The sequence below is a fragment of the Malaclemys terrapin genome, chromosome 7, assembly GCF_027887155.1.
Source record: "Malaclemys terrapin pileata isolate rMalTer1 chromosome 7, rMalTer1.hap1, whole genome shotgun sequence".
NCBI classification, from domain to species: Eukaryota; Metazoa; Chordata; order Testudines; family Emydidae; genus Malaclemys; species Malaclemys terrapin.
In genome coordinates, this window is record NC_071511.1 from 124,281,367 (window position 1) to 124,306,775 (window position 25,409).

At 49.7% G+C, this 25,409-nt stretch overlaps 1 protein-coding gene across 2 annotated transcripts in view; it reads right to left on the reverse strand.

Annotated features, from left to right (window-relative positions):
* The window catches only part of TRIM8 (tripartite motif containing 8), a 53,603-nt gene extending 31,208 nt beyond the window's left edge, over positions 1–22,395 (reverse strand). Inside the window, exon 1 of one of the 2 annotated variants that reach the window (XM_054033960.1) lies at positions 19,804–22,395. In XM_054033960.1, coding sequence (XP_053889935.1) covers positions 19,804–20,373 — 570 coding nt within the window. In that variant the 5' untranslated portion in view covers positions 20,374–22,395. The remainder of the gene's footprint in view (positions 1–19,803) is intronic. The other variant, XM_054033961.1, reaches the window with a different exon arrangement.
* Between the last annotated feature and the right edge of the window lie 3,014 nt (positions 22,396–25,409).

Consider the following 25,409-nt stretch of genomic DNA (forward strand, 5'->3'; position numbering starts at 1 on the left):
GGGAGATCTTTTTAAGAAAGCACGAGTGGATTTAATGCTCGTCAGAGGGGGGAGAACCCCTAGCTCAGGCTTGAGCCAGGTGCAGCAGAGACATGTGCTATGGGAGATCAAACCCGCTCTGATGACCTCTCCCGCCCCCAAAAATGTTCTGCCCGTGCATCTGGTCTTGCAACAGCCCCTGCTTCCCAGCCCTGGACTCAACACACACAGCACTGCCAGTGCCCCTCAATTGCAATTCGCCTCCCCGTCCCTTAATCCCGGTCCACAGCTCCCACTGCTATCCCAGCCCTGGGCACTTCCTCACCACCTGCCTGCCCCTCAAGCCCGATCTGGCTATTCCAGTCCAGGGCTCTCCTCCCACCCCCACAGCTCTGCTGATGCCCCTCAATCCCAACCCAGAGCCCCCACAGCTATCCCAGCCCCGGGTCTCGGTCTGCCAGTTGTGTGGGGAGTTTATGATTTCAACTGAGATGGGATCATCTAAATCCATCTTTATCTGTTACCTAAGCCAGGATTTGAACCTGACAGGCTGACTCCCTCCCCCCCGCCCACCCCAATCTGCTCTCATTCTTATTCTAACAATGGGCTGAAAAAATCCTTATGTTTTGCCCACACCTCCAGCTGATGATACACTGGCACCCCTAGGGAACAGAGCAGGCAGCAAAAACTGGCCCACCTGTCTCAGTCCTGACGCGGAAGGCACTGCTCCAGGGGCGAGCGGACGGTTCGGTCTCCATTCAGTTCTCGATCGCCCTCTGCCAAGACCAGCAACAAGGGGACTAGTCGCTGCCCACTGTGGTGGGCACTTTGCCCATCACTGAGAATTGGGTTGAGACCACCCAGCAGGACAAGAGAGTACTAACTTTCAGTTGTCTCTACAGTCTGGCTCTGAAGTGCCCACTCTTCGCTATCCAGCCCCTCCGTCCTGTCTACATTAGAAAGCTTGGCCCGTTTTAAATAAATTGATTTTTAAACTCAATCTAGTTAAACTGATGCAAAACCCTAACATAGAGGCACTTGGTGGTTTAACCCTTTTTGACTAAATCGATATGCGCCTGGGTTCAAGCTGCTTAAATGCATCTCTAGGAGGCGGTTCCGCTAGTTTAAAGGGACAGATTTCCACACGGATTAAGTTAAACCAGGGCAACTTTTCTAGTGCCGATGTGGGGCAACATTGTCTAAAGTACCCAGGAACCTAGACCCATTTTCCAAAGTGACTCAGGCATTCAAGAATCTCACTGAAAGTCAGTGGGATTTAGGCACCTCAACCTGCAGATAGGAGCAATTCCAGTAGGTGCCTATTTGGATCTTAGGTGTCTAAATACCTTTGACAATCTGACCCTAACCCCCTTTGAATAGGATTTAGGCTTAGGCACTTTTTGAAAATGTTGTTGCATCATCATTCACTTTATACAAACACTCCAGTTTTTACAAACAGTCCCTTGGTGCTTCTAACAGTTGCAAATGGCTAGTCCAGCAAACGGCAAAACTGCTGCTTCAGCTAAACAGAGAGAAACAAACCAGAGGAATTTGAGAGCCAGCTGGACTCGGCAATCAACACGAAAAATAAAATCAGCTTTTGCACTTCTCCTGTGCCGTCCGTCGCAGGATCCCCAAGCGGTTTACAAACATGAATTTAGGCCTGCTCAAATCCCACACACAGTAAGGGACACATGGGGATCACACTACAAATGGTGAAAGGCACTCACTTCTGGAGCAAAACCCGACCGCTGATTAAACAGCGCCCAGCAACAGCAGTGTACAGCACCGTGAGATTTCTGCCCTTTCAACCATGAAATGCCATTACCAATTACATCGTTGCTGAAGCTCAGGACCCGTCAGCTGTCTCCTTTAAAACAAAATCAGCTTGGATCATTTTTTTTTTTTTTTTGAGGGGGTGTTTGCTCAGAATTCTAAAGGCTTGGATTAGGATCTTTATGAATCCCATCGTTCGAATGTGCTGAAAAACGGCCCGGGAACACCAGATGTTCCCGCAAAGCTGCCAACCAGCAGCTGCTTGCAGCTGTTTTTATTTTAAAAAGCAAAAGGATATAGATCTCTATTAAAAAAAATTATACACATTTTAGATACACGCACGCCTCATGGTATTGATTGAGGCTGTGGGTTTTGCTTCTCTTATGTGGGAATGGCAGCAGAGGGACGGATCTCTGCCACAACCCTCCCTTGAAACCTGGCCCTTTTCCTACTAGGAAAGAGTCACGTTACTTTCCGAGTGGGAGGTGGGTTTCTGAAGGTCTGTCCAAACTTGCCAATAAAAAGAAAAGCACCACAAATATACACCATCTAACTACCGGTGCCAGCACCCGGGTCTAATGGCATCACCTCGCTGGCACTGTTTAACTTGAGATGCACAGGAGGGCAGGGGGCGGTGTGTGAAGAGGGGCCATTCTGAGTTTCTATTCAGATCAGGGTTAGTTGAGGGGTGTGGGGGAAGGTCTGGGGGGAGAGAGAGGATGATCTTGTGATTAAGTCACAGGAATAGGAACCAGATCTTGGTTTATGCTCAGCTCAGTGACAGACTCGCTGGGCACAAGTCACTGAACCATGGTGCCTCAGTTTCCCCATGAAATGGCGATAATTATATTTACTGATTTCACTTACCCCTGTGCCCATTTAACACTTCGGGGCTCCCCTGCCACCACAACTCACAAGAGCAGAATCCCACACACTTTCATTTTTCGCTCATGATAAGATTCCCCACCCTCAACACGCTATAAAAGGAACATGTACGGTACCACGGGGTGGCAGTTTCAGGATGAGGTGCTGAAGGGATACAGAGCCTCTCGCAGGATGGAGACTGACTAAAAGTCATCCTGATCACCCAGCTGCGGAGGAGTGGCGTCTAGTGCTTGAAGCAGGAGACTGGAAATCCAGATACTATCAAGATCTGACGCCGATTCCCTGCATTGATCGCTTTCCCTTTTCTGGTCAGTTTCTGTGACTGTACAGTGGGGATAATAATGCTTCGCCATGTTGGAACTTAATGAACATTTGTAAAGTGCTCTGCGATCCTCCAATGGAAGGCAGTGGAGAAGGGCAGCTTCAGTCCTATTAGTAAAGTAATACCAGATAACAATTTCAGCTACCTTTATCCTCCACGTTTCTTCACATTTTGAGGTGTCGGTTAAGACTATTTATTATCTTGCCCCAGCTTTCATTATAATGCTGGGGAAAACCAACCCTAGCAAGAAGAATCCAAGGTAGCAACGGGACCTGACTTTGAAGTTAATACCGCAGGCTACTTGCACTGAATGGCACAGGACAAAGGAGTTGTCCTGTTGGAACAGCCCCATAGTCCCTCAAGTCCAACATCCCATCTCTCACCATGACCACTGTGGGATGCTTCCAAGGAAGGAGACAAACCCCTAGCTGAAATACATCTGGCCAGTGGCACAATGCCACCCCATGGGGAAACCCCACATGGCGATTAGTTTACAGGATTGCAATCCCATAATTCAAACACTCTTAAGGGTGGGGTATTCAGATCTGGAGTTTTGACTCCGCTCCAAAGCTAACCTTTGCTTAAGTAACTTCAGATTCTGTTCCTACTGCTAAGCATCTGCTCCTTTGAGCAAACTTAATAAATTATTTGCCTCACTAATATAATGCGGCAGGGAGTTCCAGAGGTTAATCACACATTGTGTGAAATAATCTTCTTATCCATGGCAATAAGCTTCCTGCACATCGAGAGAGGATATAACCACCTCCATGGGGAAAGCAGATTTTTACCTCGCTCAGAACAGCCTGTCTGATATTTTCTGTCCCATTGCAAGTGCTCCGTACCTGTCCAGATCAGGTCCAACAATAATTTGTTATACTTAGCACGGCACAGCCATTAATGAATCTTTGCCCTTAGTCTTAAGTAAGGCCCTCAACAAATACTTGACATCAGATCATTTAAATCTTGCGCTCACACCGAAGGGACCAAATTCTCTGTTGGCATAAACAGGCCAAACCGTATTGACTCCCACGCTGAATCCAGGCCTATGCTGGGAGGATGGAGGCTAACGGGGAGCAGGGGAGCAGCCACAGAGCAAACGCCGCTCATGGGGGTTCTGGGCCAGATCCCATTTCCATTGAAGTCAATGGCAAATCTCCCATTGATTGCAAAAGGAGCATCAAAGTGGCAACAATGACTGTGTCCCAGCCTGCAACACTCCATCTTGCTCTCAGGAGCCAGGCTATGTAGAACATTGCACTCTGGGAGATGGAGTCCCACGGTCATGTGGGGGCAGCTGCAAATCATTTTGTTAAGAATCCAGTACAGCGAATGCAGCCTCCCATCTGGGAAAAAATTAGGTCTGACCACCATGTTGGTCTCCTTGCCTTTTAAGCTAGGCCAGCGAAGGGTGACCAGATAGCAAGTGTGAAAAATCGGGATGGGGGGGGCAATAGGAGCCCATATTAAAAAAGCCCCATATATCGGGACTGTCCCTATAAAACTGGGACATCTGGTCACCCTAGGCCAGGGCTGCCAGCTTCCCTAAGGGGGCCTGAGTGAAGTCCATTAACCTACCTGTGCTCAGCTGTAAAAGTGTCCTCACCAAAGAGATGCAGCACCTAAGCAGGAATGCTTCTCTAATGAATAAGGGCCAGGACTGGGAGCCAGCAAATCTGGGTTCTAATCCCTCTTCTACCGCTGGCTTTCCCGGCTGAGTCTACCTACACCCCAGTTTTCTGGGATTTGGCCTCTACACTAGGCCTAGTAAACTAGCTCAAGGCCAGCTCCACAATGGCATTTAGGCTCCTCATTTCCACTGAACCGGTATACGAACGCCCAAAGGGACCGTAAGGCCATCTCATCTGACCTCCTGTAGACAGATCGTGGGAATTTCCCCAATGCTAAAGCCCAATCCTTCCCACTCAGCTGTGTGATTTCCGACCGATTCCATTTAAGCAAATGGAGTTACAGCTGCAAGCAGGAGGGAAATCAGACCCAACAGCTTGGGGTGGTGCTTTAAGACGAGAGCTTGCCTAATAAAGGAGGGAAATCTCTTGCACAGGCTTCTCGGTTCTTAATTCCAGTGGCGCCCGTCGTAGGTAAATTTCATGCACACCCCAGATGGGAGGGGATCGTTTCCTGGGTGCTCTGCCCATGCACTTTACTGCTCATAAAGAGGTCACTGAAAGCACCAAAGAGGGTCACGCCAATGGGACAGCGATGGGTATTTTGCTGCTTACTAGGGGCACTTGATGTGAACGAGCCCAGGCTGTCAATATGTGTTGAGTGTTTCCTCCCATGCCAGGCATCTGCCAGTGAGGCTCTGGATTTCTTTGCCCCTTACTGAGAGCAGCACCTCCCTCCCCTTGCTGGGCCACAGGAAGTCACGGATCCCTTCTGATGTCATGAGGGATTATTTCACACAAAGGCCACGCCTCCTGGGAAGACATGGGATGGAAACTCACTGTGCCTATGGCAAACCGGGGCCTCTAGCTAACACCATGTGGTTGATGAGCGCACCAGTTTGGAAGAACAGTATGGGCTCACAGCTGAGAAAGAAAGGAAATGTTGCATTTCCCAGTCCATACGGCTAAATTCCCAGTGTCTTTACTATCAGGCCAATGTGCCTAGAAGACCATCAGTTGCTCAGCCTTATCACAGCCACATCAGTTTGTGCCCCTTTATGAGGGTCAAAGGAGAAGCTGAAATTTAAAAAGATCTGTTCAGTGGGTTTTTTTTGAAACAAACAAAAAAAAAAAAACCACCCAAAATACCAAACCTAGGAATTATTTATGCTCTAGGAATTATCTGGGGAAAGTTCTACGACCTATGTTATAAAGGAGGTCAGAGTAGATGATCATAATGGTCCCTTCTGGCCTGGGAAATCTATGAAGGCCCGACTTCCTCATTTTTGTTGGAAAATTTAGTAGAATTGTGACATTTCAGGAGATTAAAGTTGAGCAAGGGAGAGCTGGGGTGGGGTTTTCCAATTGCACTGTTTTAATCAGGGGTAGCCAATAGGCAGACCGTGGGCCAAATCTGGACCTCCAGACGCTTCTGAATGGACCCTGAAATCTTTTTATTTACTTATTTTTTCTGGAGTCTGGACCTTGACTATACCTTGACCAAGAAATTTGGACCTTGACAAAAAGTAATTGACTATCCCTGGCTTAAACCCTTGGCTTTGCTCTACACTTGGTGTTTGAATTCAAACACCCAACACACACTTGGGAGAAAAGTTCTCTTTGTGAAGGCATCCAACAGTACTGCTCCTTCAGGCAAAGGCTGTGTAAACACTCATCCACAGTTCTCTAAGCCCTGGTCTACACTGGGCCGGGGGGGGGGTGGGGGGGTGGGAAGGAATCGATCTAAGTTAACGTACTTAGATCTACTCACCCCCGTGTCTGACACACAACCCAATTTACCTTGCAACCCTGAGAGACCCCCATGCTCAGATGCGGAGCTGAATTTCCTTGGTCTCAAACTATAATCAGACTGCACCTCTTCCCGGGGAGCGTCAGACCCATGGCCGTTCTCAGGGACTGAGATGTCCCGGCCATTTGATGGAGATCATGAAGTAGTGCCAGGTGTTTCAGACATTCCTTTTCAATAGGTATGATTAGTAAATATTGACCTGGGGATCTTCTTGCATCATATGCTCCTTGGGGAAGGGACAGCGTCTCCCTCTGTGTTTGGGAAGCACATTTTGGGTACTTGCCATGAGAATCAATTATTGTAACTGTTATGTTTTAAAATTACTTTTTTTTTTTTCTGTTAGCATCCGGATGTCTGTCATTGGTTTTTAATCTTCCCTGATTTGTTAGCAGCCTTTGACACTATTGATCTTAAGATCCCGATGCCTCATTTATCTTCTTGTTTTGATTTCCATGGACTGGTGCTCAGGGGTTTGAATCTAGCCTAGTCAATTACCTCAAGTGATGTGTTTTTCTTTCTAGTTTTGGAGAGTTAAGCTGAGGTATTTGAGGGAACCATCCTTGGACTTTGGCTGTTTATCGTGGGATCTGCAAACCTATCCTGAGGTTGATAAAGCTACAGTGGATTTCAGTATCCTCTCTCTGCAGATGATATTAATATATCTAAAGATTCTCCGTCACAATCCACTCCACTTCAGAGGCGTATAGACAAGCCCGGGAAAAAAACCCTGCACAGGGGATCTTCCCAGCTGGCACATAACTAGCATAAGAACTCTGCGCTAGTTCAGTTCTGGCATAAAGAGTGTGCTCCTGCTTCCCACGGCCATAGGGGTACATGTAAACCAGAGCAGCCCCAAGGAAGCTGGCTATCAGCAGAAATAGAAATCAGGTCTCCTGACTCAAAAGTACAGTCCCTGAAGCTCCAAAAGTCTCCATTAGGAATCTGTAGCATTCAGCAGCACAAGGTCTATGACACCTTTTCATTCTCCCTCCCTATGTCTTAACATTAGCTGCATTTTAAAGATAGGGAAACTGAGGCAGCAAGGTTAAGTGACTTGCCCGTGGCCACAGACGGAGTCCATGTCAGAGCACTGATTCAAATTCAGGCCTAATTTCTGGATTCGGGTGCACTGCCATTTTCTGAAGCAGGGATTGAAGAAGGAGGCCAATTTTCTGGTGTCCAAGTGTCTTCACTGAAACTCTGTCCTCTTCCAGCATGCCCTTCCACTGCAGCTGCAGCAATGGCTCTCGGAGACTTGGTTTGCCCGGATTTAGAGTTTGCTCATCATGCCCCCTGTTCTTCTGGGAAATTCTGGAGGTCTCATTCTCTCCAAAACCTCTTTTGACCTTTTGTGCTCCCAGATCCTTACCAGGCGCTCCTGGCTTCACTCACAACGGTGTTTATTCTGACCTAGGGACTTAGAGCCTGACTGCTTGCAGGTTTTTCTTGGCTGTTTCCATGTTATCTGGATATTTGCACACCTCAGAATCCGGTCTGAAATCTGGTTTGACCTTCAACAGGTCAACATTTGCTCCCTTCAACTGGCAGGATCTGGGTCAGGCAGCTGCGGGCTAATGGTGTGCCTGGGGGCTGGGAGCCAGGACTCCTGGGTTCTCTTCCTCACTCAGCCACTAACTCACTGCTGTGGCCTGGGGCAAATCAATTTCTGTTCCTTCATTTCCCCACAAATCCCAGAAAAGTGGGAAAACTGACCCTTATTCCCCCTTTTTTCAGGTGCTTTGAGATCTTTCGCAGAGAAGTGCTACATTCAGGTTACATGTTATTCTAGGGGTCTCTTCAGTCTCCCTTAGGATATGGCTACACACTGGGATTAAAAATACCCACAGCACCCTGCCGATTCAGGCTTGCAGGCTATGGGGCTAAAAACTGCGGTGGGCTGGAATCACAGAATCTCAGGGTTGGAAGGGACCTCAGGAGGTCATCTAGTCCAACCCCCTGCTCAAAGCAGGACCAATCCCCAACTAAATCGTCCCAGCCAGGGCTTCGTCAAGCCTGACCTGAAAAACCTCCAACGAAGGAGATTCCACCAATCAGAGCCTGGGCTCTGAGACCCTCCCCCTTGAAGGGGAGTCGAACATCTACATTGCAATTTCAGAGCCTGCAGCCCAAATCTCAGGAGCCTACGGCGGCTGATGCAGGCCAGCTGCGGCTGTGCAGCGGGTCTTTTATCAGTGTCGATGCCCCCTTCGACCCTCCTCTCCAGCCCCTCCATCATCCAGCGTGCCCCTTTGCATGCCTCGCCTCTCAGGCAGAACATCATTCTGTTCTGGGGGGAGCTTCACCACCGAGCTGGAGGTTGAGCTTTGGTTTGTCGAGTCTGTGTTTATTATGAGCCACCCGTGGTGCACTCTGGTGCATGGAGATTAGTGCCGTTCACATTAACAGGTAACCAGAATCACAAGCCAACCTTGAAGTGAATCAAGAGCAGGAAGGAAAACTGGGCCATTGGGGCCCCAATTCAGCAAGGTACGTAAGCCCCTGAGTAGCCATGCTGACTTCAATGGGGACGTCTCACATGCTTGGCATGTGCCTAAGTAGCTTGCTGAATTGGGGCCAGAAGCCGCCTGCGCCAGTCTTGGCCACCTTCTCAGCACTGCAGCGTGTGTGGTGATGGCGTCTGCACAGGGACGAGCGGTTAGAAAACAGGACTCCTGGCTCTGCCCACGACTTGCCGTGTGACCTTGGGCAAGGCGCGTCCCCTTTCTGTGCCTCAGTTTCCCCAGCTGTCAAACGAGGGTCACGCCAGCCTACATCCCAGCGGTACGATTAAGCTCACTTCCCCGACACATGGCAAGTGCTTTGAAATCCCTGGATGGAGGCCACAGACAAGCACATTGTTACGACTGCTGGGTTGGAACGCTGGCCTGGGGCGGGGTAGTCACCTCCTGCTGGCTAACACGCGAGGCTAACAGGGCACGCATGGGGAGGCAGCTTACCTGCGGGAACAGCACAGCAGGGGCGAAGAGAGAAAACTACATCCCTGCACCATACAGGGTCCCCAATCTTATGACCCCATCCACAAGGGTCTTCCCATCGGAGCAAGATGTGAGCTGCAGGATGTCCCACACCACCAGCTCTAGAACAGCTCTATTGAAGTCAAGCTGAGGTGGACAGGCCCTCAATATCAGAGCTAGAATGGTCTATTGGCCTGCCCAGCCCACCCCAGCCCTGCGCCCCACTAGACCCAACAACCCTGGAGCTAAAAGTGTCATTTGCCCAGGGATGTCCAAATGAAATTAAACCAACCAGGGGCCAAATCTCCCATCGTTCATCCCTCCCCCCAACGCTTCTGGCGGTGACGGAGACCTCGTGGCTTTATTATGTATTTCCCCCCTTTGAGCCTGTTGGAAAGCCGAGCTCAAATGAGCTTTCGCCGTCAGAGCCCGGCGTGCCCGGCCAAGAGAACAAAGAGACAGACGCGCGCGCACACAAGAGCGAGAGAATCCCTTTGTCTGCAAGCAGGGATCCTCGCCCAGCCACATCAGTTTCCACTGAGCGACCTGCCGTTTGTGCTGATGCAGGGGGGAGGGGAGGAAGGGGGGGGGTTACACCTGCATCTCATGCCTGCTGCACAACCTTGAAGAGGCCCCAACCCCCCCCCCCCCCCCCCCAATCCCAATCAACGCTCGTCGGTCTGCGGTGGAGCATCAATCTTTCAACTCACCTGCAGCGCCCCAGCAAAACATCAGAACCGACTGGAGGGAGGTTCCAGGGGACAGGATATGAAACCCACACAATAACTGGGCTCAAAGCAGGGTTTATACCACCCCCATGTATTTCTAGGGAAATTGCCAGTTCAATTTAATAACCTTTTTTATTATTATTATTAAAAAGGTCCAGCACTGAAGCAAAGCTTCAGAAACCAGGTCACCCTGAGGAGACAAGAGGATCCGTCCTAGGAGAACAGGCTGGGAGCGGGGGGCGGGGGGGGGGGGGGGGGGGGGGGAGAGAGAGAGAGAGAGAGAGAGCCCAGCTCACCACGAATCCACTAGATTATACTATCTGTCGGCCTGCCAATATTCACTCATATTTTAGAGAGCGTGCGAGCGCTCGTTCCCCAGCCAGAACTTCCGTGTCTGCCAAGCGCTTCCTCTGGATCCATCCGCAACTGAGAAGTTTCCAAATCCGCTTGTGGAGGTGTCCAAAAATAAAAGGCACAAATCAAAGAATAAAAAGCATCAGTGGGGGCGGGGAGGAGGGAAGACAGGGGAGAGAAGAACCTCAGGCTGAAAAATAAATCCCCATTTTTTCAGGTACATCATCACCAGGAGACAGGAAGAATTTAGACTGCGACATCTTGCTATATAGCTATGTAGCACCCAGCAAAAGCGAACCCCAGTTTTGGCTGGGGTCTCTTGGCGCTGCCTTAATACAACCAATAAGAAAGAGGAAAAGGTTGAGGTTGTGACTGAATGCTGGACCTGGGGCTGCAGATTCTCCTTTGCTGAAAACAACTGGGTTTGGACAAGGACTATTTTCACGGGCTTGATCTTGAGGAGAGACACAAAATACTTATAACAACCCCAGCATTTCGTGGCTAAAACTATGCTGCCCTCCAACAGCTGCTCAGGACTAGTTCCCTCTTCCTCCAAAAGCACAGGCCCCTACCCTGTGAGCTAAAGGAGAATCTTCTTTATCAGTACAGGGTTTATGACACACAGCTGAACAGTTCTGATTCCATGCAATAAAGGGAAGTGGTGTACACACCCACTCCGCACTAGCCAGTTTACTGCAACGCTTCTGTCCACGGCACTGTGCAAACAAACACAACCCCCCTTTACGGTATAATAAATGTTAGCCCCATTTTATAGGTGGGCAAACCGAGGAACGGAGAAGTGAAGCGGCCTGTCTACATTCACACGACATGTGAATAAAGGAGCCTAAGATTAACTCAGGAGTCCCTGGCTACAAGTCCACTAAACACCATCTCTCTTAACAAGAAGGGGCTGATAACCCTACCCCCCCTTAGCCTACTCTGCGGCTAAGGCAGAAAGGTGACAGTCACCAGTCTGGAGATCAATAAAAAGCACAGACTGGATTCTGCCCTGGAGCCCACGGGCGCAACATGCACGACCCAGAGCAGGATCCGGCCCTGAGTGTTGATTTATAAATCCGTATGTACACGTCCATTTGAATTCTGACAGAATGACGGCCGGCAGCCGCTGAATTCACAGCATTCCGCGCAGATCACATTGATCGCTGCAGGCCAGTGCAGCACAGAAGCGGATTATAAAACACCCGCACTGGCTAGCATTTCTGCAAAGCTCCCTCACGGGGCTGCCCTCTCTCGGCTATTTCATTGTTTCAATGTTAGTCCCTCCTTTCCTTCCCCACCTTTTGTTGTCCGTCCCCCCCCAGGGGAGGATCTGCTGTTGTCAGGCCCAGCTCAGCTCTGATTACAAGTGCAAAAACTGGTAGGATCACTGAGATGTGCTAAGGAAAAACAAAATACCCCCACCCACCCACCCCCCCACACACACAACAAGGGAATAGGCCAACGCACTGCAAGGCAGTCAGAGTTCTTTGCTTCCCTTGTTACTCTAACCTAGTGCCACTAATCCAACAACCTGCTCCTCGGGCGGCTAGACAGGCGGCTTCATTCTGCTCTTGCTTATGCTGGTATGAGCCAGGAGATCTGATTTTGGCCTAAACCAGCCCTTGCAATTGGGAAGTTTGGGAACAATCCATTCATGGAGATAGGAGGAGGGGAGGCCAGCGGGAAGCGTCTTCAAAACCTCTCTAATATTTTCCAAAACTCCTCCGCTCCTTTGATTACAGCTGGTCAGGGAGGGTGTCAAACTTCCCCATCACGCCTCTGTTCCCAACAGGAGGGGGGGGGGGGGAAGGGGAAGAAATTATACTTTCAAATTAAGGCCTCTTTTCTCTCCTCTCTTTTTCAACTACCCAGCCCTTTCCTCCCCCAGCCAGAGCACATGTAGAAGAGAATGGTTCTCCACTGCCTAGCTTCTCTGGCTAATGGCACTCTATGAATCCCACGGGTTAGCCTCAGACTGAACAAGATGCTGGACCAAGTTTATTACAACAAGGGTATTTCCGCAGCCATCAAAAGCTCTGTAAATACCTGCAGGTTTATACAGGAACAGACCCGGCCAACACTGCACTGACTCCCTGTCTATTTCACGGTTGCCTCCCTTTGCTTTTGAAGCTCTTCAAAGCAGACTGTGTGGTGTGGTAGGAGCTGCAGAGGAGAAGGCCCTGGGGCCAGAATTTGTGAAACAGGGAGAGCAGTTGGAAGGAGGAGGTTCTAACCCCAAGCTGTCGGACTCAGTGGGTGAGCAAATCATCCAGTCTTTCTGTGCCTCAGTTTCCCCATCTGTAAAATGGGATAATACCTAAACCATGGGTGGGGGGGAGGACCTCAACTCACTACTGGTTCTAAAGCACTGAGAGCCTCGATAAAAGATGCTATGCACAGTATCACATGGACCTGTCTCATATGCGTGTGTAATCTATATACGCCTACCCCTAACGCTGTCCCTCCTCCACTGCACATGCCTATATGCAGTCTCAAATTGAGGCCCAAGGGCCTTCTCCTCTGCAGCTCCTACCACACCAAGCAGCCTTCTTCCATCCTTCCCATTTCATCAGCTCCATATCTTGTATCCGGTCTCCGCCAAAAACCTCTCCCCAACCTCTGCCTCTTAATTCCTCCGGTCTCTGCCCTTATTTTTTAGTTAGCTCTGTACAAAGCACTTGGGGATGGGGATCTGTAGCAAAGCAGGCACAAGCAACCAAGCCGTCTAGGTGTGACTGCATTCCGAGGCCTTAGTATAAATGCAGTAAGGAAGACGAGGGGGAGGGTATAGGAAGAGGAAAGAACTATTTCAACCCACAGCCAAGGAATTCAATAGGGAAATTCAAGACAGTTTTAGTTGACTGATGGCCTAAAGGTACCGTCTTGCTTTGAGAGACTCCTAGGATCAAGACAAGTTCATGCTTGGGGTAACTTCCCGGACTTCAAAGGCTTTACAGCAGGGATGGCTAGGCGCCCCCAAGATTCCTCTGAAACACCCTTTCCTGCTATCCAATGCATTTAATTTCCTGTCTTCTAAATCGTCAGGAAAACCAAGGGCAGCAGCAAAGCCTACACAAACCAACGACTGTTAAAGCCATGGAGATGGGGCCAGGGCAGTCTGACGAGATCACCTATGATGGCCTAAAAAGACACTGCACAGAAACTCAGAATCCCAGGGCACAGAACCCAGGTCCCATTTGGCAGCCCAGCACTGGAATAACAAGGGGCAATCCAGGTCAGGGCCGAGGAACATCGGAAGGGCTGTGGGCAGGGAATTGAAGGACATCAGCAGAGCTATGTATGGGGTGTCTAGGACTAGAATAGCCAGGGACTTCCCGCGAGTGCGGAGGTGCACTGGGTGGGACCTAGTGCTGGAATAGTCGTGAGTCTGGAGTGAGGCACCTTTGCAGAGCACTATGGGAAAATGCTTGCATAGCATCTGCCCTCACTGACCACAGTCACGTGTACTCACTTACCCCAAGCTCTAGGCAAATATGTATAAACACTACCCATCCGATGATCTGTACTGCACACGCACACCTGCTAACAAATCACCTGGAAATCACGCCTATTAAATCAAACCCTACGCACTATAAGATACAAAACCTGGTTTTGTTTTTAAAATGCAACCCACCTCAGCTCTGCCTACAGTTCTCCGTTCTAGCCGGTGCCCGCCACCCAGTATTTAGAGGCACTCCAGTTCCAATAACATTTTTTTACCATTGGGAGAGAAGGACCCTTTCAAGGGGAAAAAAAAAAAAAAAATTCCCCCAGCTCCACAGCTGTCTATCAAACAGAGGCCTGCAGAGCTCCCCCTTTGAAACCCATTGTGTAACTGACAATTTTTTGTCCTTGCTGGAGTGCGTCAGGGAAAAATCGATAGGGCCAGCCAGGAAAGGGGGTGGAAAAAAGCCACAGTGGACATTTTTCACAGATCATCTGCAGGGAGGGTATGGCCGGCCACTGCTTTGCCTGGACAGGCACGATTAACAGGTCACATCTGTGTCGGGCTCTGCAGCCAATTCTCCCAGCAGTGCACTGGCACAAGGCCTGCCTCTGTACAGAAATTTCGCTCCCAAAAAATCTCCCCCAGTAGGAGCTGAGAATTCATCACTGTTCCCCCCACCGATCCATTTCAGACTTTTGGCAAATACTACGGGTCTCCTCCCTCCTGGATTTTAACACAGAGCTGAAATCAACTCAGCTCTTTGTGTGATTAAAAACAAACAACTCCCCAACCCACCACGGCCATCTACAAAGCCAAAACCATCTTCCCCGTGCAATAGCCCAATCAGCCCTGCTCTGGAAACCGTGCTGTACTGCCTCAGCACCTGAAGGGGGAGCACTGAACATTGTTTGCAAAAGGTCTCACCAAAATAATGCTCTTCATATATAGAACTCCCATTCTTCTTTAAAAGAAAAATACTACAGCTATTCAGAATATAGAAGAATCCCCCCAAACACACACACACACCAAACTGTTCTACCTTTAAGGCAAGACCAATAGCAGGATTAAAAACCCTCAGCATCCCTTAAAAAAAAAGAAAAGAAAGGCCAAAGCCCAGGTTATAAACAGCATTTTAACTCTGTCCTGTCTGCTTTGAGATTCTCAAGTGAGCTTTGATTCAGGCTAGTCTAAGTCAATTGCATCCAGTGTAAGACCAGGATGAACATGGCAACATTTGGAGAATGTTTGGGAGGAAAAATATCTTGCTGGTTTTGTTTCCTGTCTTCCTTCAAATCCCCATTAGGTGACTTCAGAATCCGATACAAACTTTTCTTTAAATAGACAAATAAAAACCAAAAGAACAACAAATAATTGTTCCCAAGATGGGTTCTTTTGCCAGGTTGGAAGGAGATTCCATTATGACCAGGGATAAAGGGCAGCCCAGGAACTTTAAGATTTCAACAATGAAGGCAGGGCCTGAAGAGAAACCCCTCATTTTTTGATTCCTTGATACAAACAAAATGAAATGGAACAAAACAGAGGGTTTTTATTTCCACGCCACAAAAACAGGAAATAAAGGAGAAAACATCTCAAGGGGGGGGGAGGCTATATATTATACACATTCGCACGCGAAAGATTAACCACAAACGATATGTGCTATCTGTATTGCAACAGTGTCCGTGAGCTTCAATCATGAACCAGGACTCCACTGTGCCAGGAACTGTACACACAGAGAGCAAAACGACAATCCTTTGCCCTGAAGAGTTGAAATCTACGTACAAGACTATCTGCCTTTGCAATTCTGCATGTGTTTATTCGAGACCCACCTGCCCCTTCTCCCATACGGTCTTCACTCCGACGCTGCGCCCCCACACCTGCCAACCTGGAAAGATCTCGCCTGACTCATGCTCAACATACTGTTTATAGTGTGGTGGTACTCGAAGGTCTCAACTAGATTGTACAGCCCTAGCACAACTGAGACCAAACACACTGAAAATGACAGTCCCTGCACCCAAAGAGCTTACAGTCGCCAAGACTAGACCTAACAAGTGGAGGACACAAACAAAGGGTCAGGGCTCGGCGGCAGGGGACCTGGGTAAGAAAACTAATACGATGGCCACATGCCTTGGGCCTGTCGAGGCAATGATCACAACTTGCCACCTGGCTAGTTGTGATCAGGTTACCTTCAAAGGCCTCCAAAGCCGATGTCAGCCCCAGGCCCTTGTTCAGACATGGAGCTGGATTCAGAGTCCCGCTACACATTGATATTAGGAAGGTGACAGAGGAGAGAATCAGGCTCGGAGTCTCTGAACGGGGGGGAGGGATAGCTCAGTGGTTTGAGCATTGGCCTGCTAAACCCAGGGTTGTGAGTTCAATCCTTGAGGAGGCCATTATAGGGATCTGGGGCAAAAATCTGTCTGGGAACTGGTCCTGCTTTGAGCAGGGGGTTGGACTAGATCTCCTGAGGTCCCTTCCAACCCCGATATTCTATGAAAAAAAAAAAGAAGCTACAAAAAATCCATGAGGAATATCACATGACCAGTTACTCTCAGACACCTTCCCTCTAGCCCCAGATCTCACTAGCTCCGTGCTATTAGCCATTCGTCAATGTCATTATATAGCCCAGCTCTTTGGGGTTCTTTGCAGTCTCTTGTTGCGTTGTGGCTAACCACACTCAGGCCTGGGAGTCAAAGGGAAATATTCGCCTGAGAAAGAACCACCAGATCCGGCCCTTAGAGTCCAAGATCCCGAGGGCAGAAAGTTGCCATTTCTTATTTGTCTGCAAAGCACCAGGCACACTGAACATATAGATGGGCAGATCCCAAGGCCTACTGACAAAAGGTGGGTTTCTTGCTATTTTATTGAACGGGGAAACTGAGGCACAAGACCTAGGTCACATAGTGAGCTAATGGGAGAACTGGGAACAGAAGCCAGATCTCCTGACTCCCAGCTCTGGGCTTTACCCACTGGATCACGGTGCCTTGCTTATTCAGACAAACTCAGGCTGATGACTTGTAGAATTGTTGATTAAGAACCTCAATATTTGGCCTAATCTATGTAAGGAATGCATCGGGTCCCCATTACAACATCGGAGCACTTCACAATCTTCAGTGCATGGCCCTGTAGGGGGGACCAGTGCCGCCATCCCCATTGCACAGAGCAGAAACTGAGGCACACAGGGGCTAAGTGATTCCCCTAAGGTCACACAAGAAGTCTGTGGCAGAACAGGGAATCAAACCCAAGTCTCGAGTCTCAAGCTAGTTCCCTAACCTCTGGACCATCTTTCCTAAACAGTAAAGGTTTGCAGTGAGGCTGAAGTGTATTCCTTGACTGGCTGTAGCTTTGCACCCTGCAGTTTAGCCAGGAAACCCCCTGAAGGGGCTGATGGCGAGCCAGCAGAAGGTATCCTTCGAGCAGCAACACATTTTAAAAGTGGGCGTGGATGAGATCCAAGTCTGCTGGGAACGCACCCGGAAAATTCCTTGGCGCTGCGCAGCGGACCACCCCATTGCGTGGGTTTCCCAGCCCGGCCAGCCACTCCCGACTCTGGGATGAAGGTATCTTTTCTACTTTTCCCAGAGAGGATGAATTAACAGAAGCAAACAAACGCTTCTCACAAGCCTGGCTGAGTCTTTGCCCTTCCTCAGGGTGTGTGTGTGGGGGGGGGGGGGGGGGGAACCACTAGCTGCTCCCAAAAAAACCCGGAGGGGGAAAAACCACTTTCGTGTGAGCTCACACTGGGTCCTCTCTGCAGAGCATCTCCCCTCCCCCCCCAGCCTGGCCATCCAACTGGAAAGTAATTATGTTGCGCTTTTTATTTATTACCGTGTGTTTTTTTTTTTTTAATTGCTAAACGGTGACTCATCTTGGCAGCATTAAAATACACAGGAAATCATCCCCATTTCACAGCAATCACCATTAGATTCACTGTTAAATATTTATTCCGCGCACTCTGGCGCTGGGAGGAAGCGAGGGCCCCACTGCCCTGAAGCAGTTGTGCGGGAGACAGCAGAACAGAAGAGGAGAGGCCTCGGGAGCCAGCCCAAGGAAGACAGCAATGCTGGGATGGGTTGATGGCCTCCGCACTTGTTAGCTGTCCCCAGTCTCCCCAGCTAAAGGCGGGGACTAGACCCCAGGATTAGAGCAGGAAGGACTCCACCAGGCCACGCTGCCAAACAAGCTTCAACGTACAAAACCCCCTATTATTCCAGTTCTGGGCACAAGCTAGCGAAACCCCAGTGGTCTGTGCTCCTCCCAGGATGGGCACAGGTCCCACCCGTCCCCACCACAAACTCTTCATTGTTCAGCCAAATGTCAGCCTAAGCGCCCACAGGCAGAAAAGCTGGAGCATTAGCCCACTGCGCCCCCATGCTGCCCTCTCCCCGAGAAGGCCAAGCACTGGTGACACCAACCCCAGCTGCTCAAGTTCCTACCCCTGCCTCACCCCTCCTCCACAACACGCACCTCCAAGGGGTTTCAAACATCGCCAGAGGAGGGAGACTCTGGTGGAGCCCGGGGCGGTGGGAAGAGAGAGGAGAGGCTGTTTTGACCCGGACAAGCCATACCAAGGGAGGGATGCATTGTAATCAAGGCATTGCTTGCCACCCCTGGGAGCAAGCTGCCTGAAACCAGATTTCAATGCAATTCAACCTACGAACCCATCTGATTTCCCTTCCACCCTCGCTTATTTGGAAAGCAAACAGGGCCTTCAGAAAAGGTTCTGGAAGCAAGTCCTCGGGCAAAGGGCCTCTCTTTGCTGATGTTTTGTTCTAAACCAGGATGATTTCGTTCAGCGTTCATTCGCTGCAACAAATGGCCCAAGGAGGGGATCACTCAGACCCTTTACCTAATAACCACATACCCATAATTAGCTGCCTCGCCAAGTTACCCATATCCTCTTTGTTAATTAGTCTGCAAAGCAGTTGGAAGGTTTCAAGTCCTATTGTCACCAGTGGGTGACAAATGACTTCAAAAGATCCCCATCAAATGCCTCGCTGCTTCCTCTCCTCCACCTCCACTCCATTGTCTGAATAACCCCTTGAAAGTGGAAAACACATACCCCATCCCAGTGATTTTATCACCCACCCCTGTTTGGCACGCACTTTCCCCCACCCCCACGATGCCTTTCCAGCTCAACTTGAAATTAACATCTGCTTTAGTGCTTTTGTAGCCACACTAGTCCACAGGATATGAGACACAGTATGTAGGTTGGTCCAGTCAAAGATATTACCTCACCTACTTTGTGTCTCTCATGTCTGCTTTTGTTTACTTCCTCATTTCTACCCCAGCACCACTGAGGAGCTAGGAACAGGACATTGCATCAAATGGCAGCTGCAGAACCATCAGGGAGGAGGAGTGGAAGGAGTTATTTTGTAGGTCCTACATAAACACTGGGCCTTTTCAATAAACAAATAAAAAGATTCTCAATGGCACAACAGAGGATTAAAGATGAGGTAGATCAGGGAATAGGTGGCAAATTCCTCCCCTAATGATTTTAAAGCAGATGGAATTTGGGGAGGGGGTGTCAGATTTGACTGTGCCCACTTGAGTCTGGAATCTTCACAACTGAGTAAAAGCCCTTGATCAAAAAGAATCGCCGTGGGGGGCTAGGTAAAGGTTCAGATAGGCAAATACGCAGGGGAAGTGATTCGCTTCCATCCCCCACTCAAATTGGAAGAGATCTATGAAGTCCCTTCACCTTGCCCCACTGGCCAGACCCAGGTCGGTTCCAATGACACATTATTTTTTAAGGACTTTGACCATCTCTTTGCGACTGGAATCTCCTCGGGGCAGGGACTTACTTGCCTTTGCTCGTCTCTTGGACAGCACCATGCACACCATGGGCGCGCTGCAACCAGCACAACCGTCTCAGAGAAAGGGACAACCGCGGGGTCCACTTACCCTGATCTCGTTACGCCGGATTTCCACGTCACACACCGAATGGCCCTGGTGGGCCCCGCTGTAGTAGCAGCAGAATTGGCACACGGCGACCTGCTCCGCTTCACAGTGGTACAGTCGGTAGGCGTTGTGTTGGGGGCAGCTCCAGGCCCGGACATCGTCCGCCTCCACCAGGAGGTGCCCCCGGGCCGTGGAGGGCTGCTGCAGGTGCGTCTGCACGTGAGATTGACAGCAGGGGGCTTCGCACCTCAGACAGATCTTTTGGGCGGGCAGCGGGGGGCCCCTGCGGCAGAAGACGCAATGCAAGACCGAGGGGGTCTTCTCCAGGTTGAGGGAGTTGAACTTTTCCACAATGTTGGTCAGTTTCAAGTTCTTCTCCAGGTTGGGTTTCTGGTTGTAGGCCTGATTGCATTCCGGACAGCGCACTAACCCAGTCTCTTTGGCCCACGCCTCCCCTATGCAGCCCCTGCAGAAATTGTGCTTACAAGGAAGTTGAACGGGTTCCACAAAGACATGCAGGCAAATGGGACATATAAGTTCCTCTTCGAAACAGTTCTTCCAATTTTCAGCCATTTCTACGGATAGATTTATAATCTCTCTCTTACTATTTCAGTTTGATCTACAGATGCAGCTGGAGAGTGGGCTCTTCCCCCTGCAGTGGGAAGTCTGCCGGAAAACTGCTATTGAAAAATAAAATAATAATAATAAAAAATAAAAACTACAGTCTATCCTAAAATTCAAAGTAAAATAACCTACAGAGCAGAGTTCTACGAAACTCAAACACTAACAAAATGTATATATATGATTTGATTAAGGGCCAGTGTCAGTTGAAAAAAAAAAAAAAAAAAAAAAAAACACAGAAGCTTTCAGGGTTTAGAGCCCACAATTTTAACAACTCTTAGGAGCAGTTTTGTTTCTTTTGATTCCGGAAGGTGAATCGAAACTTACTGAAGGTTGGAAAAAAAAAAATCCATACAAAATCCAGTAGCAGAGTCCAAGTTCTATAAAAACCTCCTAAATTTAGAACTCCGGATTTGATTTTTCTTGTCTTCGGTTTGCAACTGACATTCAATATTTTAAAGGGACTTTTGTCCACCAACCTGGTCAGAAGCCTAAGAGAATAGACTGTCTCCGTTTTTTTCCCCCCCTTCCTTTTCTCCCTGAGGGGAGCTAGGAATTAGTCTTAAAAAAAAAAAAAAAAAAAAAAAAAAAAAAAACAGAGTTAAGATCCAAATGGAAGATTAAAAACCAATGAAACAACTAACTGGATTCTTTCAACTGCCCCAAAGATTTTCTTCTAACCCAGCTGAGCAGCAAAAAAAATTCTGTCCGTTGCTTTGGAATAGTGAGATCTTGGACGGAAGAATACAGTGGGAAGATGGGTCAATCATTCAGATGAAATTCCAGCCCAGAGCCAAAGGAACGCTCCCTGTTCCTTCCTCCTTTCACAGACAGGAATGAGAACGAAAGAAGAAGAAAAAAGGTTCGGGAGAGGGGGGGGGGGGAAAAGGCCCATGAAACAAAAATCAACCTGTGCTCTAAATTCTCACTAGGGAACAGGTTTAGAAAATGAAAATCTTGTTTCAGGATCTGGAGAGATTCTGATTCAAGGTAAAAACATCCAAAAGGAGAAATAATAAAACAAAACAGAAGCTCAATATTTGGGAGAGAGCTGGGTCGCTGGTAGGAAAACAAGCATGCCTTGATCAAACTGAAAAGGAATTTCTCAACTGCTAATGAAGAGCCCTTCCCCCTCCTTTTCCTTCTCTTCTCTGTTTTCTCTCTGACATGAAAGCTATTTCTCCTTTCAGATCCAGCCTGCAAAAAGGGGGTGAGAGGGAGAAGCTGAAAGAAGACGGCTGAAATGTACAATTCCAGCAGGATCTAGTCAATTCTCAGCCATTTTGAGTTGCCTCTCTCAGTTTGGATTTTAAAAATAGAGCCACCAGAGAAAGAAGGGTAGATTAAAAAAAAAAAGTAATAAAAACAATAAAAAAGAATCGATCTGGTAGACGGCACCACCCTGTAAAGTATGCGCCTGATGTGTCAGTTTAAGGAGGGGAAACTCCAAATCGAGTCTGTGTAGCACCAGCTGCTGTTGTCTTTTGGCTTTATCATCAGATCAAAAAAAAAAGCCAACACGCTCATCACGGCCACCTCCAGCCATCTTGGTTTTCTTTTTCTTTTCTTTTTTTTTAAATAATCTCTTTAATAAAAATAGACGTCTCTTCTTTTCCTCCCTACGCCCCCAGAATCATACAAAAATAGTCTGGCAACACAATGGTTTCAAGGCTCTCTCTTCTCTCCCCCCGGAGTCTCTGCCACACGCAGGGGGAGGTGGGGGGGAAATAAACCGACTCCTACAAAATTAAAAGAAAAAGAAACCCCCCCCACACACACACCACGAAACAGCCACAACCCAAGCGGGCTCGCCCCGATGTCACACGCCCGCCGGGGGGAAGGCGACCGGGGCAGCGGCTCCCCTAGGCTGGGCCATACAGAAGGAATAAGGTCTCCTGACAGCTACGGGGCCATAGTCAATGGGCAGCTCCAGAAACAGGCTGTCACATCCCAGGTGCAGGGGGGGGGGGTACGTGGGGGGGGGGCAGCCCAGAGCAGCAGAAGCGACCCCCACAGCGCACTATAAATCCTCAAGGGGGTGCGGGGACCCCAAAGTCCTCGGGATTGGGGGGGGGGGCTCAGCCAGGGAAGCGGCTCCCGGGGGGGGGGGGGACGAGGGACGATGGAGGCTGCAGGAAGGGGGGGTCCGGGTCCTCTTCGGGCTGTCGCTGCGCAGGGGGGCGGCCCGATCCCCCCGCCCCGAGCGGGCTCCCCTGGGGCCGCGGCGCCTCGTTCGCCGCCGGCGAGTGACAACCCGGGGAGCGCGGGGGGATCCGGTCCGGAGGGTGCCACGGCCGCCGACTCCTCCTCGCCCGCTGCTGCCGCTGCCGCCCCCCGCCCGTGGCCGCGCCGCCGCCGTCTCACACCGGGGCTGAGCCGCCGCTGCAGCCTCTAGCCCGGGCCCCGCCCCGCCGGCCCACGTGACCGCCACAATTCGATACATTGAAACGCCGCCGCGTTCGGCCTCCTGCCTTAAAGCGGCCGCGCCTGGGCGGCAGAAGTGGCGGAGGTGGGGGGGGCCCACCGATCTCCACCTCCCCCACGCCTGCGACCCTCACCGCACCCCTGGCAGGGTTAGGGCTGTGACCGTGGCACTCAGGACCCCCAGGCCTGGGTCCTGCAGCAGTACCAAGACAGCCGCTGCCCCAAAGCGCGGCCGATCCTTGGCAAGAGAGGACGGGGGCAGTAGGGTGACCAGATGAGAGGAAGAAAATATCGGGACGCAGGGGGTGCGCCATGAACTAGCAGGACAAATGGCGTCCCGACTAAACATCGGTCGGGACGCGGGACGAACGCCTAAATATCGGGACAGTCCCAATTTTATCGGGACGTCTGGGGTCACCCGGGAGGGGACCTGCAAGAAACAACCAGGCCCCGCTGGTTAGCACGAGAGGCCGAACGCGCAAGGCATTAAAGTTTGTCAACGTGCACTCGGAGGCTCGCTGCTGCAGGCGGTGTAGAGACACCCTTAGACACGTAATTCCCATTGAAATCGACGTCAGGTAGGTGCCCAAATACCTTTGGGGAGCTGGGCCTCACAATCTTTAATGTATTTACCCTCACAACACCCCTGTGCAATAGGGAAACGCTATCATCCCCATTTTACAGATGGGAGACTGAGGCACAGAGCAGCTAAGTCCTAAGCACCAGACCATGTTGTGTGCGACCAAAGCTCTCCAGGAAAATAGGTGGTTTTTCTAGCTGCCCGCCCTGCAAACTCAGCCTGAGATCTGAGAGACAGATTAACGCATTGCCAGCAATAATGATCCTGGAGCTAGGACGTTGTAGGGATGTGTGCACTGGTTTTAGGGGTGTTGGTTTTTAAGCATAGCAGAGTCTTACAGATTTGCATACAACCTTGTAAAGGCCTCCACGTTTTCTGCACCCTATGAGAAGAGCAGTCTAAGTACGGCCAACCCCAAGTGTTCCAAAATCATGAGTCACCCCCCCAAAAAAAGACTGAGATTGGCTTCAAAATCATGAGACTGAAACCAAAAATAATGAAGTTTGGTTACTTGTTATCTTACTTCTGTGTTTTGAGCCTTTGAGCTACACTCGGGTCATGTTTTTGAAGCCCAGACCTTACCCTTTTAAAAATATGAATAGTCACATGAATCTGGGAGCTGGGGCTTTAAGAAAAAAACCCAACCAAATACCACGAGAGTCAGGATAAAATTGTGAGAGTGGGCAACACTATAAGTGTCCCTGGAGCCAAATCCTTTTTGGAATTAAATGCTCACCCCAGTTTTTAGGCATGATTCTTATCTCTTTCCTCAGCGAAGATAAATGATTTAGAAATATTTCCAGCTTTACTCACCAGTGCTGATCACGGTGAGCTGACTTGTACTTCACCGCGCTCTGTGTTTAGCTTCATCGCCGCTTGGGATTTGGTGAAACTCCTTTACTCGGGCCAGTCCAGGGGCTTGTCAAACCCAAAGGGCCGGGGAGCGCTGAACTTTGGCAGTTTTCTTTTCCTGTTATTGATCCCGCTCCAGAAGGAGTTTATCTCGGACACCGTCATGTGCCAGTGGCAAAGAATCCTAGAGAGCATCACTTTCTTCCAACACGGAACATGGACCTTTATTAGAATAAGCAACGCAATGCTAACCCTAAAGCTCCTCTGTTTCTCTCTGCTTTACTGTAGAACTCTGCCTAGAAGCTCCCCAAGCCTCAGTGCTGCCTGGCGGATTGCTACAGATTTCAAGAAACAATACCCATAACGTCACCGTTTCGTTAATTCTTTTGACCAGGAGCAACGCAGACTAGAATCCGGATCTCTCTCTCTCGATGCTGCGTTGGTTCTGCAAGGAGAAGAGGCGTATAAAACAGGTGTTCAGAGGCTAGAGTGGTGAAGACCAAAGTACTGAGGAAGAGAGAAGTAGTAAGCACTCATTTTACTCATGAAAATGAGCCGATCTGACTCTGAACACACACGGGCAGCAGGTCAAGTGAGAAAGGAGGAGCCGATAGTCACTTGCTTTTAAACTAGGGCCCAACAGGCTCTGTATGGCCTGTCCTCACCAGGGTTCATAACCACATTTGAAAGGGTTGGTGGTGGCTTGCATCCATGCAATGGTTTCAAACACAGCTGAAGTAGCACCTAGCAAGCTGGAGGGTGAGAAGCGCCATTAGTGGTTTACAGCAATTGTTCCCAGGCACCTCCAGGTACTGATTCCACGGGCCTCGGAGCCTGTAGCTGGCCCGTTCCTGCCTTAATAGTTGGGCCCTGATGTGCTACTGCATCCAACTCAGCTGCCCCCACCCTCGGGCTCAGGGGAGCTGAGTCGGCTCCGAACAGCAGTCACGATTTCCCAGCCAGCCGGGTTAGAGAGCGCACAGCAGACCAGGAAGCAGCTGCTGACAATCTATAGAAACCTTCACACCATTTTACAGACTACGGTCTATGGCACCTTGCCTCAGGAGAGCTGCTCCGTGTAACCGACATCAGGATCTGAATGCTGCCATCTCTAGGGTGGAGGGCAGCAGCT